We start from the raw sequence: 14,110 nt of genomic DNA, 5'->3' as shown, positions 1-14,110 counted from the left end.
TAAATTTGAGTTCTTGCGTAATCAATGTTTATTTTACACAATTTCCCTCCTCTAGTATTTGTCCTAGCAAATTGTTCAAGTGCAGTGGTCAAGCAGTATTCCAGGAACATGCACATATGCATGCCTACATCTATATTTAATTTCTTTTGCCATATTAATGGCTGTGGTATATCACAATCTTTTGTTTCTGTGTATTTTTTTGCAGATATTGAGTGTACATTTTTACTAACAGACATTTTAAATTGTAGGAAATTGTTCAACAAAAACAGGTAATCAAATACCAAGCCTAAGAAGCAGCTTATTTATTCAAAGGGCATAAATATTGAATAGTTTGATTCAACTTTTTTACCTGGACCACTTGTTTCCAGATGGGATTGCACAACTGTCCTGTTTTTGTTAAGTCATTATGGCATCTGATACACTTTCATTTGGTGCAGAATTTATCTTAACTGTAGTTAGAATGTATCAAAAGTGTCAGTTAAACTATCTGTGAAAGTATTTTATATGCATAAACCCTTCTGAGCTGTACATTTGGGAAAGCCATTTAAAGAATGTTCTGTGCATTAAATTATTTTTATAGATAGAGGTTAGCAGGTGTGCATGTGTTTGAAAGGCTCAGAGCCAGTCTAACACATCCTCATGCCTTTTTAAAAAACAAAACCATACAATATGAACACTTATTAATATTGAGTGGAGATGTTTTTGTCTGCATAACAAGAATTCCACATAGTTTTGATGACATGAACATAGTTTCAAATGAGGATTGTGTTAAAAAGTTGTAATTTGTGAGCCCTCTGTTAACGTTTAATGACCCTGTCAGAGGATGTGATTGATGCAATTAAGTTGTCTTGCTTGTGTGTTGTATAATTGATATGAACTGAGAGTATGATCCTAATTTAGAACATATGAGTATCTTGTTCTGTTGAATTCAGGAATGAAATTAAAGCAATTTATAAATGTCTGCTTTTAGTTAAAAAAATGGGGGTGGGAATAGAAACATCTGCATGCCAAAGCTTTTTCAGCAGAGTCAAGGATTTATATTCTGTATTTCATATTTTGAATGCTTTTATCATGGAGGATTAAATTTACAGATCAGATTGATTTTAAAGGCACTATCAAAACATTTATTCTGCCTTTGGAAAATAAGTGTATTTTTACAGCAGTACTTTGAGGAGAAAATGGACACATTTTCCAATAACCAGTCCACTATGCAATTTGAGGTTTTTTTTAAGTATAAAAATTGATATTCCAAAATGAAGCAATGTACAAAATTACTTTTTCTCCTTCATTTCCTCACTGCTGTTTTCCTCTCTGCTCCTCCCCTCACCCAGAAACATTTCTTCATTTACCATAAAGTAACCAAAATAATTTTCTGTCTGTTCTGCTGAGCTTGTGAACCTTGGTGGCAGCTGTGGGTTTGCTGCCTGTTTAGAGTCAGGAGATTTAAACAGGGGTTCCACATCTACACATCATGCATGATCCTTATGTTTTCTGCCATGATGTTGTTCCTCCTAATCTGAACATCCACCAGACTGGAAAGAAAGGAAAAGTTTAAAAATATATGAATGCTAAATAATAACAATGTGAAGAATAAATGCTACAGCAAGAAGCCAATCTTGGCAAAGTTGCTTCTTCACTCTAGCAGTAGCAGACATAACTAATAATATACTTTTTGAAGAATGATGTATTTTGACTTGTTTTTATTATAGTCATTGTCACCTAATGGTTGCTTTGGGTTTGATACAGTGAAGATGCCCTTAACCTTGAAATTTCTCTGTTTACTTACATTACATCTTCTTTTCAAACAAGTGATACAAATGTCTGTCAATGATGTATAGCAGTAGTTAATATACCTGTATGATGATTCTTCTTTAACACAGGTGTTATGGTACTTCCCTCATGATAACTTGAGGTGCTGCCTGTTTATTAGGTGCTAACCATATCCTGGACTAAATAAACTGGAAGGTCAAAAGTCAAGGTGTTTATAGGTGGTAAAGTTGGAGGCTGATGTGCAAGATGTTTATCAGTACAGGATATGGTTATTGCCAAGTCGGGGCAGCCACCCTCAAGATGTTTCTGTTACTTAACAACTTATCCATCTGTGCTTTCCTCACTTCAGACATGGGATTTTGATGCTTCAAATAGATTTTAAATGTGTGAGGACTTCATGTGCCTCTACAGTGCTTTTTTAATGTGTGTGGTTTTATGTATAAACATTCTACCAGATTTCATCAGCATAATTTTTATCCCTTCTGTCCTTTACATCTTTCATGGATGTATGCAAGGAAGGGAAGCTCAGCAGTGAGTGGGAAATGATGTTGCTGTTTCTTCAGGTGTGTAAATATGCAGCTCATTGTAGTCCAGTTTTAGATACACACTGCTATGTAAGTACTTCTGCTGGAAATCTGTAAAGTATGAAATACCCTTCCCTCTGACCATTGCTGTGAATCAAGGCAGGGATTTGCATATTGTGCTGATGAGAAATATTAATTGGCACACATCAGGCCCCTGACCCATGCAGACACTTGCCTGTGGAACAGTGCTTGCAATGCTGGTTTCTTACAGAATGATGCTCTCCTCTGTCATTATCTGGGAGTGCTGTTTTATATCAGTGTAGAAACTACGAGTACAAATTCATGTAAATAGCATGTGAGATAGGAAATTGTTTTCTTCTTGTCCTAGTGGTTGCTTTGTCTAAGATCTCAGTTCTAAATTAAACATATTTTTAGGACTCCTGAGCTTTGTATCAGTCTTAAATCAAATTTCCAACAGGTCTTGGTACCTCGATGGGAGACTGCTGCTGCTGCTTACTTCAGTCTGCATTGTTTTTCCTCTTGCCCTTCTTCCTAAAATTGGTGAGTAATTAAAGGAGAGAAGCGAATATTATTCTACTTTAGTAGCAATTACAGCTGAAGACTTTAAAACCTTAATGGGTTATTTATTTATTTAAACTGGCGGGGGGCTGCTGGTGGTGGTGATTACTTAAGTTGTAGTGTGTTCTGCCTTCCAGCCCTGCCTAGTTAACCTATTACTTGGGTTGCAGTAGTATTTTGTCTGCAATACTAAAATAAAATCTTTACAGCAGAACATTAAAGAGCTGCATTTACTTACAGCATGCCATTAGTGGTAAGCCAGTTCTAATTCTGCCCTACAAAACTACATAAATGATCTGTGACAGGCAGTTGGAATGTTGTTATTCTGAGTCCTAAGCCCCAGATACCAAGCACTGTAATAGAAAACATGCCTAAAATGTAAAGCTTTAGCTGTACATTAGGATCACTTTCCTTATAAATTCCCTTTTATTTTTACTGTTATTTTACAGGCTTTCTTGGCTACACAAGTAGTTTATCATTTTTCTTTACGGTGTACTTTACTCTTGTGGTAAGTTAAAAATCTTTGCACAGTTTACCTTTTTTTTTTCCTTATTGTTTGAATGTTTTCATAGGCCTGTTTTGAAATTAATTGTCTTCCCCTCCCCCTCAATTTTTTATGTGAAATTTAGAATTTTCTTCAAGTTCAGTATGTGCTTGCTTGGACAGATTGCATTTGTTTTGCTGAGGCTGGGAAATGTGTATGAACTTCCAAGCATGTGAAAAGAGTTAAAATAATTATATTTTGGGCTGGTAAATATAACAATTCCTTTTTTTTTTTTTTTTCTGATGGTGCAGCAAAGGGAGCTGGCACATATATTTGTGTTTCCCTACTAGCAGAGGAATGGAATTCTGTTTTCTTAACTTCTAACTATTACTTACTGCAACTAGTGCAGCAGAAAATTTAATATACTCCAAAATAAATTAAATTTACATGTATAATGGAGTGACAGAGTTCAGAAAAAGGCAAAGAAAACTAGAACTTCATTAAGGCAGTTTACAAGATTCATTAATACGTCAATGACCTTATTCTCCTTTCCAGCTGAAAGGAAAAGTTCTTTTCTCTGAGCCATATGGGGGTTTTTGACCCTGATGTTCACCCTCTCAAGGCCCCTGTGAGGTAGATGTTTCCAAATATCAAAAGTGAGACCTGCTAGGCAGATCTAAGAGAGAAAATTTGCCTTTAAGTTGCACTTTTTTTCTTTTTTACAGGGAAAAAGTGTATTAATGCATATGTGTAATATGTGCTACAACTGAGCTACTGTCACTCTGTCATCTATTTGAATCTTATTTGGGAGCCTGGCAAAAATGTTCCCCCTCTGCCCTGTCATTCTGGCTTGCATTGACTTGCATTTAATACCTGTTTTACAAAGGGATAAACAGAGTTGAAGGCAAGTTGAACAAACATGCCATCCAGGAGACCAAGGCAATCCATTAGGAACTAAACCATGTGATAAAACCAAACTTCAAAGCTGTCAAAACATCTCCCTAGGGTATCCCTGGAGAGCTGCAGTGTTTGTAGGACCTTGGGAAGTATTCTTCTTAAGCTGAACACTGAGAAGCAGCCACAGCTTCTCCAGAGTTAATGGAAATTCATTTGTAATATTTATAAATTACCTTAACTTTTGACCTCTCTCCTAAAATTTATCTTTAAAAGAAAAAAAAAAAAGGAAAAAAAAAGGTAAAGAAAAGCACTAGCTATAATGCTGACATAGGCCTTTGGCTGAAGCAAGTTGCAAGGCTTTTAAAACCTGTTCAGCTCCTGGATTTCAAAGGGAATGTGTATGGATCTCTGAGGAAAGCTGCTGTAATGGGTGGATGCATTTGAAAACAACTTCAGTCTCTGAAAAAGCAAATGTGTAAGTAAGAGTTGTGTGCAGCCATGCCAAGTTGGGATGAGTTAAACTAGATTTTAGTTTGTGATTCTCTATCAAAAAAGTGGGTAGAAAGTGCTAATGAAGTAGTACAGACTGCTGGATTTTTTATGAAATGGTTAAGTTTGAGTGCTTACTCTTTCTTGTTAAATGGCAAAGCAGCAGCCACAGTAAATCTAACTCAGGTCAAAATTTTTAAAAGCCATTATGGATATTTCCAGAAAACCAATACCTTTGACAGAATATTCCCTTTGACTTGTTCAGGCCCTGAAAGTCAAAGGCATTAAATATGGTTTCGTTTTCATATCTAATTGCTTTGAAGTGGGTGATATGTGCTGTTGAAATGGTGTTTTAGTTTGCACACTGTTAATTTCTGTGTGGCAGATATGTTTTAATTTGTTCCAGAAGAGAACTGTGTTAGTCATATGGAACTGATATAATTATATTTTGCATATACAGTAATTCTGTGCCTTTTCAAGTGCACACCATCTGTTCAGCTTTTTGCCAGCAAGCCACAATTTTACTGCAGCCTGCAGAAAAGAGACGTCTTGGTCAGTCTGGTCAGGGAGTGCACTGAGCAAAGGCCTGGAGACTTCTTTGTTCTGGGTCTCAAATGTCCTCTCTATGCCTCAATAGCTCTTCCTTTAAAGCCAAAAAACTGGTTCTAGGCTTTACTTGCAAAAATACTGCAAACAGTGAGATGAGCTGATCTAGGAGAAAAACAAGTGTGTGTAACTATTAATTCAAAGCCAGATTCTCTGAGGTCCTGAGCACTTTTGTTGCTCAGTTGAATATTTCCCTGACTTGAATACTCAGGGAAAAGAAATTTTTTTATTATTACCTCCTCTCTTGCTCTATTGAATATTGGTGAAGCGTAAAGACAGGCTTGTATTTTTTCTGTGTGTGTGGAGACAGCGTTATTGGTAGCTTGTTCAGCAGAGGTGTTAATGATTGCTGATGGTGTTTATCTAAATCTCTTGTTTATGTTCCCAGAACAAAACATGTTGCAGATTGGGAACCTGCCATATGCAATGAATGATGTTTTGCACAGACAGCTCCTTTGCTGAGTGCTGTCAGTACTGCTGGAATAAAGGCATTCTTCTTTTCCCTCTGCAGGATAGCAAAAATCACTGAGAACACTTTATCTTTACCAGCGTTTTTGGTGTGGGCTTAAAATACCCTTTCTCCACTAGAATCTCTCTTGATTTTTAAATTCTTTTCACTTAAAACCAAACATTTGTTACACTCAAAAGAATGTTTAAATTAAATAGACTTAAAGTTCTAGAGGAGGGTTGTGGTGCCTGTACAACTGCTCAGATCACTGGGCTGTGCTGCCAGCTTAAAAATCCTTTCCTGTTGGGAAAACTCATTAGATTTCAACCCAAATACATTTGAATAATTAAACAGGTGGGAAAATATAAATACGGATCTTTTAAACACACCTAGTACATTTTATTTTGTCTTCTTTTATTTCCACTTCAGTCTGCTCTTAATCTGTCTTACATTTATTTTAGAAAAATGTTCTCCAGCCTTTTAGGTTTGGCTTGTCCGCTCCTCCCTCTGCAATGTTTATATATATCTTTGCTCTTTAGCTTGCAGGAAAACTTCCCCTCACCACTGCCAGGCACATTTTACTTTCCCCAACCTTGCCCTCCAGCTCCATGTTCCTTTGCAGTGCCTATTCCAGCTTTAGACTGGAGTGGGGGAGTTCCCACAAAGCTGACTGCTTTGGAGCCTTCAAAGCCTTCCTCTGTCTGGGTGCCTTTAAATACAACCCAGGCCCAAATAATATTTTAGTGTTTGGTGTTTGCAGGCTGCTGTTGAGCAGGCTCCCACCTAGTTCCATACCTAGAGTGAGCTGCTCTTGTGCAGTTTAAAATGTGTTACTGCCACAGTGCACTCAGCCTGCCCTGTACCCACAGTTTTCTTTCCCCACATTTTGGCCAGAGGTAACATTTGTTTGCCTCTCCTGGCACTGGTGACAAGAGGGAGCATCTAATCCTCTCGGAAACACCACTTGGCAGCATGCAAAGCACAGTTCTCTGAGCCAGGAGAAGAGCTCCCTTGCATGTTATTCTTCTCGTGAATCTGAGTCTTTAATTAAGTTTTTAATTATTTGCTCTAGGCTTCAAAAGAATTATAACCTCTAAAGCCAGGCAACTACAATAGGAAATTAATTAGGGTGAGGAGAGAAATGCAACTATCATTTTAAACTGGGCTCCTGAAAAAGGAGGTAACATTTCTTAGTTTAATTTCCCTTTGATTTTCAGCCCTGTTACTTGGCAGTCCCTAAACCAGCAGGGTGTAGCTGAAGGCCCAATGACATTCTGGGACAATAATTGCATTTATTGTTTTTCCTTTGCTTTCTAGTCCAAACCATATGTTTCTGCCTTTTAAGATTAGCCCTAGGCTCTGCTCTATCTCTGTTGAGGGCTTGTGCGCTCCGGGCGCGAGCCTGGGATCGCTAACGCAGCAGCAATTGCAGCCGGGAGGCCCTTGGTGTGGAGCCCAGGGAGAGTGGCTGGGGAGGGCTGGTTGTATTTCAGCTCATGTCAGAGCCCATTGCAGTGCCCCACCTCCAGATCCCTGGGCCATAAGGCTGCCAGCTGTGCAGGGTGAGCAGCTGGGTGGAATGGCACTGACAGGCTTTTCTGTCCAGTCTCCTTCTGGTGGCCTGTCTGCCAGGCAGGCCTGGTAATTTACTGGGGGTGTAGCTCCCTGCTGTGTGTTCCAACAGGCTGATACTTCAGCTATGTGTATCTAAATTGAAAACTGATTTTTAGGATATCATTCATACATGAAATATGCTGTCTCTGCAGGTTATGATTAAAAAATGGTCGATCCCTTGTCCTCTACCTCTGAGTAGTGCCGTAGAGACTTTACAGGTAAAGTGCATGCTGGTTTGAAGTTCTAATTTTACTAGTAAACTGTAATTCTTTTTTTACATTAACACTTTCAGAATGGCTTGCAATTTAAATTCCTTCTTTTATTAATCATCACAATCTGAAAAGTTTCATGTCTGTGGTTTGGGCTTATTCTTTCATTATGCCTTTTTTCTTTTTTTCATTTATGTTTTGCAGGTTTCCAATTCTACTGGGGATTGTAAAGCAAAGCTCTTTCATCTTTCAAAAGAGGTAATCTCTATTAACAATACACAAACTTAAAGGGGGGTGGTGGTTTTTAAAAAATTGGGGTTTAAACCTTACCTAGGGTAAGCTGTCCTTGTATAAAACTCGTTATGGGCTGCTGAAATATTTTCTGTACCTGCTGCCAAGTGTTATCCAGTCTCACTTTTTTTTTTTTTCTGTATGAGGCCTGACTGTCCAAGTTAGCATTTATGAAAATATTTTGGAAATATGACCAAAGAAGAAAGTATAACAGATGGAGTAGTGGTCAGCCTCATCATGCAATCAGATCAAGCCAACTTAATGTGCCCTCAGCTGGAAGTTGGTGCTACTTGGCTGTGTGCTCTTAATTCCTGGCAGGGTAGAGCACTGACACTGCCTGGACCTAACCTTAGTTTTCCCTTACCTGAAGTGGATTCTTCAGGCCTGATGCAATCTTGTGCATCTGTTGGGTGCCAGCTCTGGTATTTGTTAGTTAATGTGACGTTTAAGTCAAGTAACCACCCATTAAAACTTGCAGAAGAGGAGATGCCATGTAGAGCCCTGGTCTCTGTGGGGTGAAAAGGAAAGGAAAAAGGTAAATCCGGGATAGCCCTGTAGAGAGATTCAGGATGGATGTGGCAGCATTTGTCTGTAAAAAAAAAAGTCCATCCTACTTCCCCCAAGAAAAAGGGGGAAAAAAAAAAGGCTTGGGCAATGCAAACATCAGACAAATGTTACCTGTAGATCAAAGAAAAAATGGTGCTTTGACCAGAAATGTCAACTGTGAGATTCTGGCCTTTTGTGCTTTGAAGAATCTTGGGACTCATCTCTGCTTCTTTTTTTAAAATTAGCTTTTTCAATAAAAAGTGGCATGTCCTTACCAGTGCAGGCCTGCTTATTTCAGCACAAAAGTGTTTGTAGTAGTTCATCTTATTCTACTTGGCAATTACAGTAAGCTGTACTAGATGACTCATCTCTTTTATTACAGATTTTTAGAATAATACACTACTAATTGTGTGGCTGCATCTTTAATTACATAACTGTCTTAAAATTTAAGATGCCAAAGCATGTTATATTTTCTGTTTTATCCAAATTTTTCTGAAGGAGTAATGCAATGGTGAGGTCAGGGTGAAGGAATCAGTAATTTGATAGATAGCCATGGATATTAGAATTTGGAAAACTTCTTAGAGAATTTCACAAATGATGCATTGGCTCTGGGACACATCCTGCTCTTTCTACATAAGTACTTGGCTTCAGTATAGTCAAAAAAGAATCTTCCAGTTTTTGGCTTATAGGCAGCATGACTTCTCCTGATGATGAAACTGAGCTATGTCCACTTGAACTTACGTGACTTGAAAAGGTTGAATTTTTGTGAACTGATTCAGAGATGCAGTTTCTGCCTTGTGAAGATTTATCTCAAAGTATTCATCTGGAAATATTTCCACTGACTTCCAACACTTGAACTGAATTCTGAGTTCATACAGATACTTTTCCAACCAGTAATAACAGCAAGCAACTTACAAGATGTTTTCTTTCAGAGTGCTTATGCAATACCAACTATGGCCTTCTCTTTCCTGTGCCATACCTCAGTCTTGCCAATCTATTGTGAGCTCCAAAGGTAATGTATGAACACATGCAATATTGAAATATAATTATAACCATTCTTTGCAATACTTTCCCCAAATTTATCCTGAGTAATTTTTATTTTTAAGTCAGTGCCATCAAACACTGCAGAATGAGGAGCTTTCATGGTTTTGGGAAATGTAGAGTTTTAGTCTCTACTGGCTCTTTCTCTCTTAAAGGGGAGAAAAGTAGCAAATGCGGTTCCATCATCAATGTCAGGATATTGTCCTGCCTTGGACAATTGGAGAAAAAAAAAAGGTAATTTGCTAAGGTACTTTAATAGTCAGTTTTTATGGCAGTAACTTAATCTGCATTTGGCCATATCTGATCCAATGAGGGTTTTTGACAGATTCTGTTCCTGGCTCTGAATAGGCATCATCCTGTGTAAATCCCAATTTTCTTTTAAAAGAAACACTGGAATGTCTGAATTCCATACAAGATGGTGTCAGTGTTAAATTGTCTGCTTGAAAAGTGTCCTTTTAATTACCAGATTAAAAATACTTTTAAATCCCCTAAATATCAGTGAGAGCACAGACCTCAGCAAATACTCAGTGGCCTTAAATTAAGCCAATACTTCCTTATGAAAGGCAAGGTACTATATAGATTGTGCTGTGTTTAATCATCCTCAATACAAATACAACACCGATTTCCTTTTCTTTTTCCATTTTAGTCCATCCAAAAGGAGAATGCAGAACGTAACTGTCACAGGAATTGGTCTGAGTTTCCTAATTTACTTCATGTCTGCTCTCTTTGGGTACCTGACATTTTATGGTAAGAGTATTCTTCAAATATTCCTTAGAACAAAGGTTCATGATAAATGGTTAATGTCTTCTGCTTGAGATGCTTCAGGCATTAGTACACTTGAACCCTCAGATTTTAGAAAATCAAAAGGATAGGCTTTGAGCTGGGTTTTCCAGCACATGCAGTTCCTGAGCCAGAAATGTGTCTGTTTGATACATGAACTGAAGCAAGAAGTGCACATTTCTTAGAAATGTTGATATTTGATGAAGTAGCTGTACCTTTTTGTTACCAATCAAAAGAGTGGGTGGGGTATCACACTTGGCCTACCAAATTCTACAGGCATTTTCATTTGCCATAGAGTTTAGGTGACAGTGTGCTGCAGTACCAATTTAATTACTCTACATTTGCACTTGTAAATACTTCTGGGTACAGATTTTTAGTAGAGTTTAAACATAGATGACTTCTTCTGTCTGGCATTCTTGTACTTCCCAAGTGCACAGAAAGATTTCAGACCCCTTATCTACACAGTGGCCTTTTTTAAAGGTCCATCACAGCCCTGGCAGAGGTAGGTGAGTGTCTGTTTCATACAGCAATGATAACACAACTGGTTTATTGAATTTCCTCTACTTGCTGATTCTGTTGTAGTTTCATACCAGTGCTGTCACATAAATGCATCGCAGTCATCCATGAGGATCCTTCTGATATCTTCTGGAAACTCATTATTATGAGATGATCACATGCTAATCTTCATTGATTGGAATGAATAAAAATTCGTACAGCAAGATGAAAGTTCTGAGTAGGATTTTCTCTCCTTTCAAGTGTTTTATAATTCTTGATTGTGAGGATGAGATGGTGGCTGACAAAACACCATGAATATTGGCTTTCAGCATCTAATAGTTCCAGATTTTTAGGGACTTCTGTACCTTTTACCCCCAAGTGTAAGCATGTCTGAAAATATTCCCTAGATATCCAGAAACCTTAGAAAAATTATATGGGGGGGAGGTGGTCTCAAAGGCCCTAATAGTCTACTGGCCACTATTGCTGTTTCCTGACTGTCTCCATGAGGTTTGTTGGAGAATATAAATTTAAGTGCAGCTCAGAAAGGTTCAGTAGGCAGTGCAGGGTAATCATCTGTCCAGATGAAATCTTAATAAGAAGAGGGGGAAAAAAAAGAGGAAAGAAAAATAGTCCTGGAAGCCATCCCAGTTCCTATTACCTTTACTGCCATGATTTCTTTGGGACCAGACCCTGTCTTGTCTGAGGCCTTTCAGTCTGTTTCACTGGGAATGCTTTTGGTTTTCTGCAGGCTTGATTTCTTTTAGTAACTCTAAGACTCAGGAGCCTGAAATGCTGGAATCAAGGGTGGGTGTCTCTGTAAGAGAATTGTTTTGTTTGGTTGGTTTGTTTTTTTCCCCTTGGAAGCTGCTTCTCCTTTTCACTTTTTGGTTGTCTTCTTTAATTAACTTACTTCTTTAAACAGAGAAAGTCTGTTCCCTGTTCCTAAAACACCAGTCTGAGAAAATGTAAAACATTTTATTTTAAATTGGAAACAAAAGAAGAGTTTCCTCTTTGAAATGAGGTGTGTTTCATCTCTCTGTGGTTCAGATGGTTTCTTCTGTTTTCTGTGAATTTGAAACTTCACAGGATGACCAGACTTTGAAAATTTCAGTCCATTCTGAAGTCCAAAAAAGCAGAGTTAAGATTAAAAAAAAATAAATAAAAAAAAATCAGGGTAGCAGACCACTCTCAGTGCTCTGAGTTTTGCTGTTAAATTTCCTCTTTTTTTTTATTTATGCTGTTTCCTTCATGTTTGTGTCTTTTCTTTAGGCATCTTTTGCTTCAGCAGGGGCTCTGCCTGGTCATGCCTCCTGAAGTTTCTCATTTCCCTGAAGATTTTGCATCCTAGTGTATCTGTGTCCCCCAAGCAGATAGATCCATTTGAATCTCACCTTAATATTCCTTGCTAATTACCTTTGCTTTCTAGTGATTAAGAAAGCAATTAATTTGTCTTGTTTTCAGACAGAGTGGACTCTGAGCTGCTACAAGGTTACTCCAGGTACCTGCCCCATGATACCGTCATCATGACTGTGAGAGCAGCCATTCTGTTTTCTGTGCTCCTGACAGTCCCTCTAATCCATTTCCCAGTGAGTATTCCTGAGAGCTCTGGAGCTGGCAGTGAGCACTGGTCACTAATGTTTTGCAGACTGCAATTCTTGAGTCACATCTAGTCTTGTGTATCTTATTCACTTGTCAAGTGATTGATCAAAGACCACATATTTGCATATGTTCCATGAAAGCTCCAAAATAACAACTAACCACTAAGCTAATTTGTGCTCTTGAGACAGATTTCAGATTAAAACTAGCCCACAGCATTGTTTTTAATTTAGAGAATTCAGAACTTCCAAAGTTTATTTAGTTTGATTTTTTTTTTCTCTTAAATTGAGTTTTGCTGACTTGGTTTTTCCTTTCTACATGCACGCACCCACACACAAACACACTTATACTTGAAACTCAATTTAGTTGTAAATTAAAAACACATACAGACCTATTTCACAAAAAAAACCCCAAAATCCTAGTTTAGCTTATCAATACTGTGGTAGAATTGAAATTCATTCATTTAGGACCAAAAATTGTGCAGGTAAAACTCTGTGTATGGAAGCACTGTATAGATTATGTATCTGTTTGCAACATGCTGACATTTGCTACCAGGCATTTTCAAAGAAACAAAGCACTATCCCCCAGGCCTTCTTTTGTCTCTCCAAAAAAGGAAAGGACCAGTAATTTCTTAAGACTAATGGCCATGTGATAAATCTTGCTTTAATACAGTAATAAATTACATTCTACACTACAGAAAGACAAAGCATTAAGCTATTACTAAGCTTCTGGCATTTTGATTTTTAAAAGGTTCTTTCACATCTGGAATGATGTAATTCTTAAGGTTATGAAATTGAGATAAGATCAAAAAATATGTGTGTGTCTGTATGTATTTACCCACACAATGTTTGTCTTTGTATTGTGTAGGCAAGGAAAGCTGTGTTGATGGTATTTTTCTCTCATATTCCTGGGTCGTGGATTTGCCATATCCTTGTCACCTTAACACTGAATGCAGTTGTTGTTCTGTTTGCAATGTACGTGCCAGACATTAAAAATGTATTTGGAGTGGTTGGTAAGTTCTTGTGGTGGTTGGTTGTCTTGGTTTTTATTTTAACTTCAAGAAATTCATATATGATTCTGCAATGTACTTCAGTCTTCTCTAAACAAAATCTTACTTTCTGGTTTTTAAAGGCTCAACCACATCAACATGCCTGCTTTTTGTATATCCTGGACTATTTTATCTTAAACTTAACAGAGAGGACTTTATATCACCACAGAAACTTGGGGTATGTTTTCTATTTTTTCATTTGCACTAATAATATTTAAAGAGGCTCATTTTGAATGCATTTTAATACACAGTGGAGCACACAATGCGAGGGGCAGAGCTCTTGTTTTCATTGCAGCTCGCAAAATCTCTGAGCATTTTCTTTCATCCTTCCTGGTAGCTCTGGTCTTTCTGAAACTCCTTCTTCACCAGAGGTTTTTGGCAGGCAGTGTGTCCAAGTACTGGACCATTGATCTGAGTATGTGCTTTTCTCTATAGTTTTCAGATGTTGACTTTTAATCCAGTTTCTGCTCAGTTTTTTCCTGTTTTGTGCTTGTTTTCTATAAAAGACTTTGTAAATTTTTTTTTCTTTCTTTTTTTTTTCTCTTCCTTTTTGCACTTTTTTTTTCTCCTCTGTGATTTCTCTTTTGTTGTAGTAGGTTAAGATCTGGGTTGGAGTTTGTGCAGGAGCCTGCTTTTTGCACTGCAACTAAATGTCTTCATTTTAACCATTGCTCAGTGGAGCAGCTTCATGGC

General features: G+C 37.7%; 1 protein-coding gene across 3 annotated transcripts in view; it reads left to right on the top strand.

The window, feature by feature from the left end:
- Window positions 1–14,110, top strand: part of SLC38A6 (solute carrier family 38 member 6) — a 37,818-nt gene that overhangs the window by 19,314 nt on the left and 4,394 nt on the right. For 2 of the 3 annotated variants that reach the window (XM_005520369.3, XM_088057572.1), the window contains exons 7-15: window positions 2,773–2,855; window positions 3,323–3,381; window positions 7,564–7,629; window positions 7,825–7,878; window positions 9,390–9,469; window positions 10,145–10,245; window positions 12,235–12,359; window positions 13,237–13,381; window positions 13,501–13,595. In XM_005520369.3, the coding sequence (XP_005520426.1) occupies window positions 2,773–2,855; window positions 3,323–3,381; window positions 7,564–7,629; window positions 7,825–7,878; window positions 9,390–9,469; window positions 10,145–10,245; window positions 12,235–12,359; window positions 13,237–13,381; window positions 13,501–13,595 (808 nt within the window). The remainder of the gene's footprint in view (window positions 1–2,772; window positions 2,856–3,322; window positions 3,382–7,563; window positions 7,630–7,824; window positions 7,879–9,389; window positions 9,470–10,144; window positions 10,246–12,234; window positions 12,360–13,236; window positions 13,382–13,500; window positions 13,596–14,110) is intronic. The other variant, XM_088057571.1, reaches the window with a different exon arrangement.

Source organism: Pseudopodoces humilis, chromosome 7 (assembly GCF_049639895.1).
Source record: "Pseudopodoces humilis isolate 2021_Gansu_Grassland_sample_001 chromosome 7, ASM4963989v1, whole genome shotgun sequence".
Classification (NCBI taxonomy): Eukaryota; Metazoa; Chordata; class Aves; order Passeriformes; family Paridae; genus Pseudopodoces; species Pseudopodoces humilis.
Note: the sequence above shows the minus strand (reverse complement) of the source record. Positions and strands in the feature narration are given on the sequence as shown.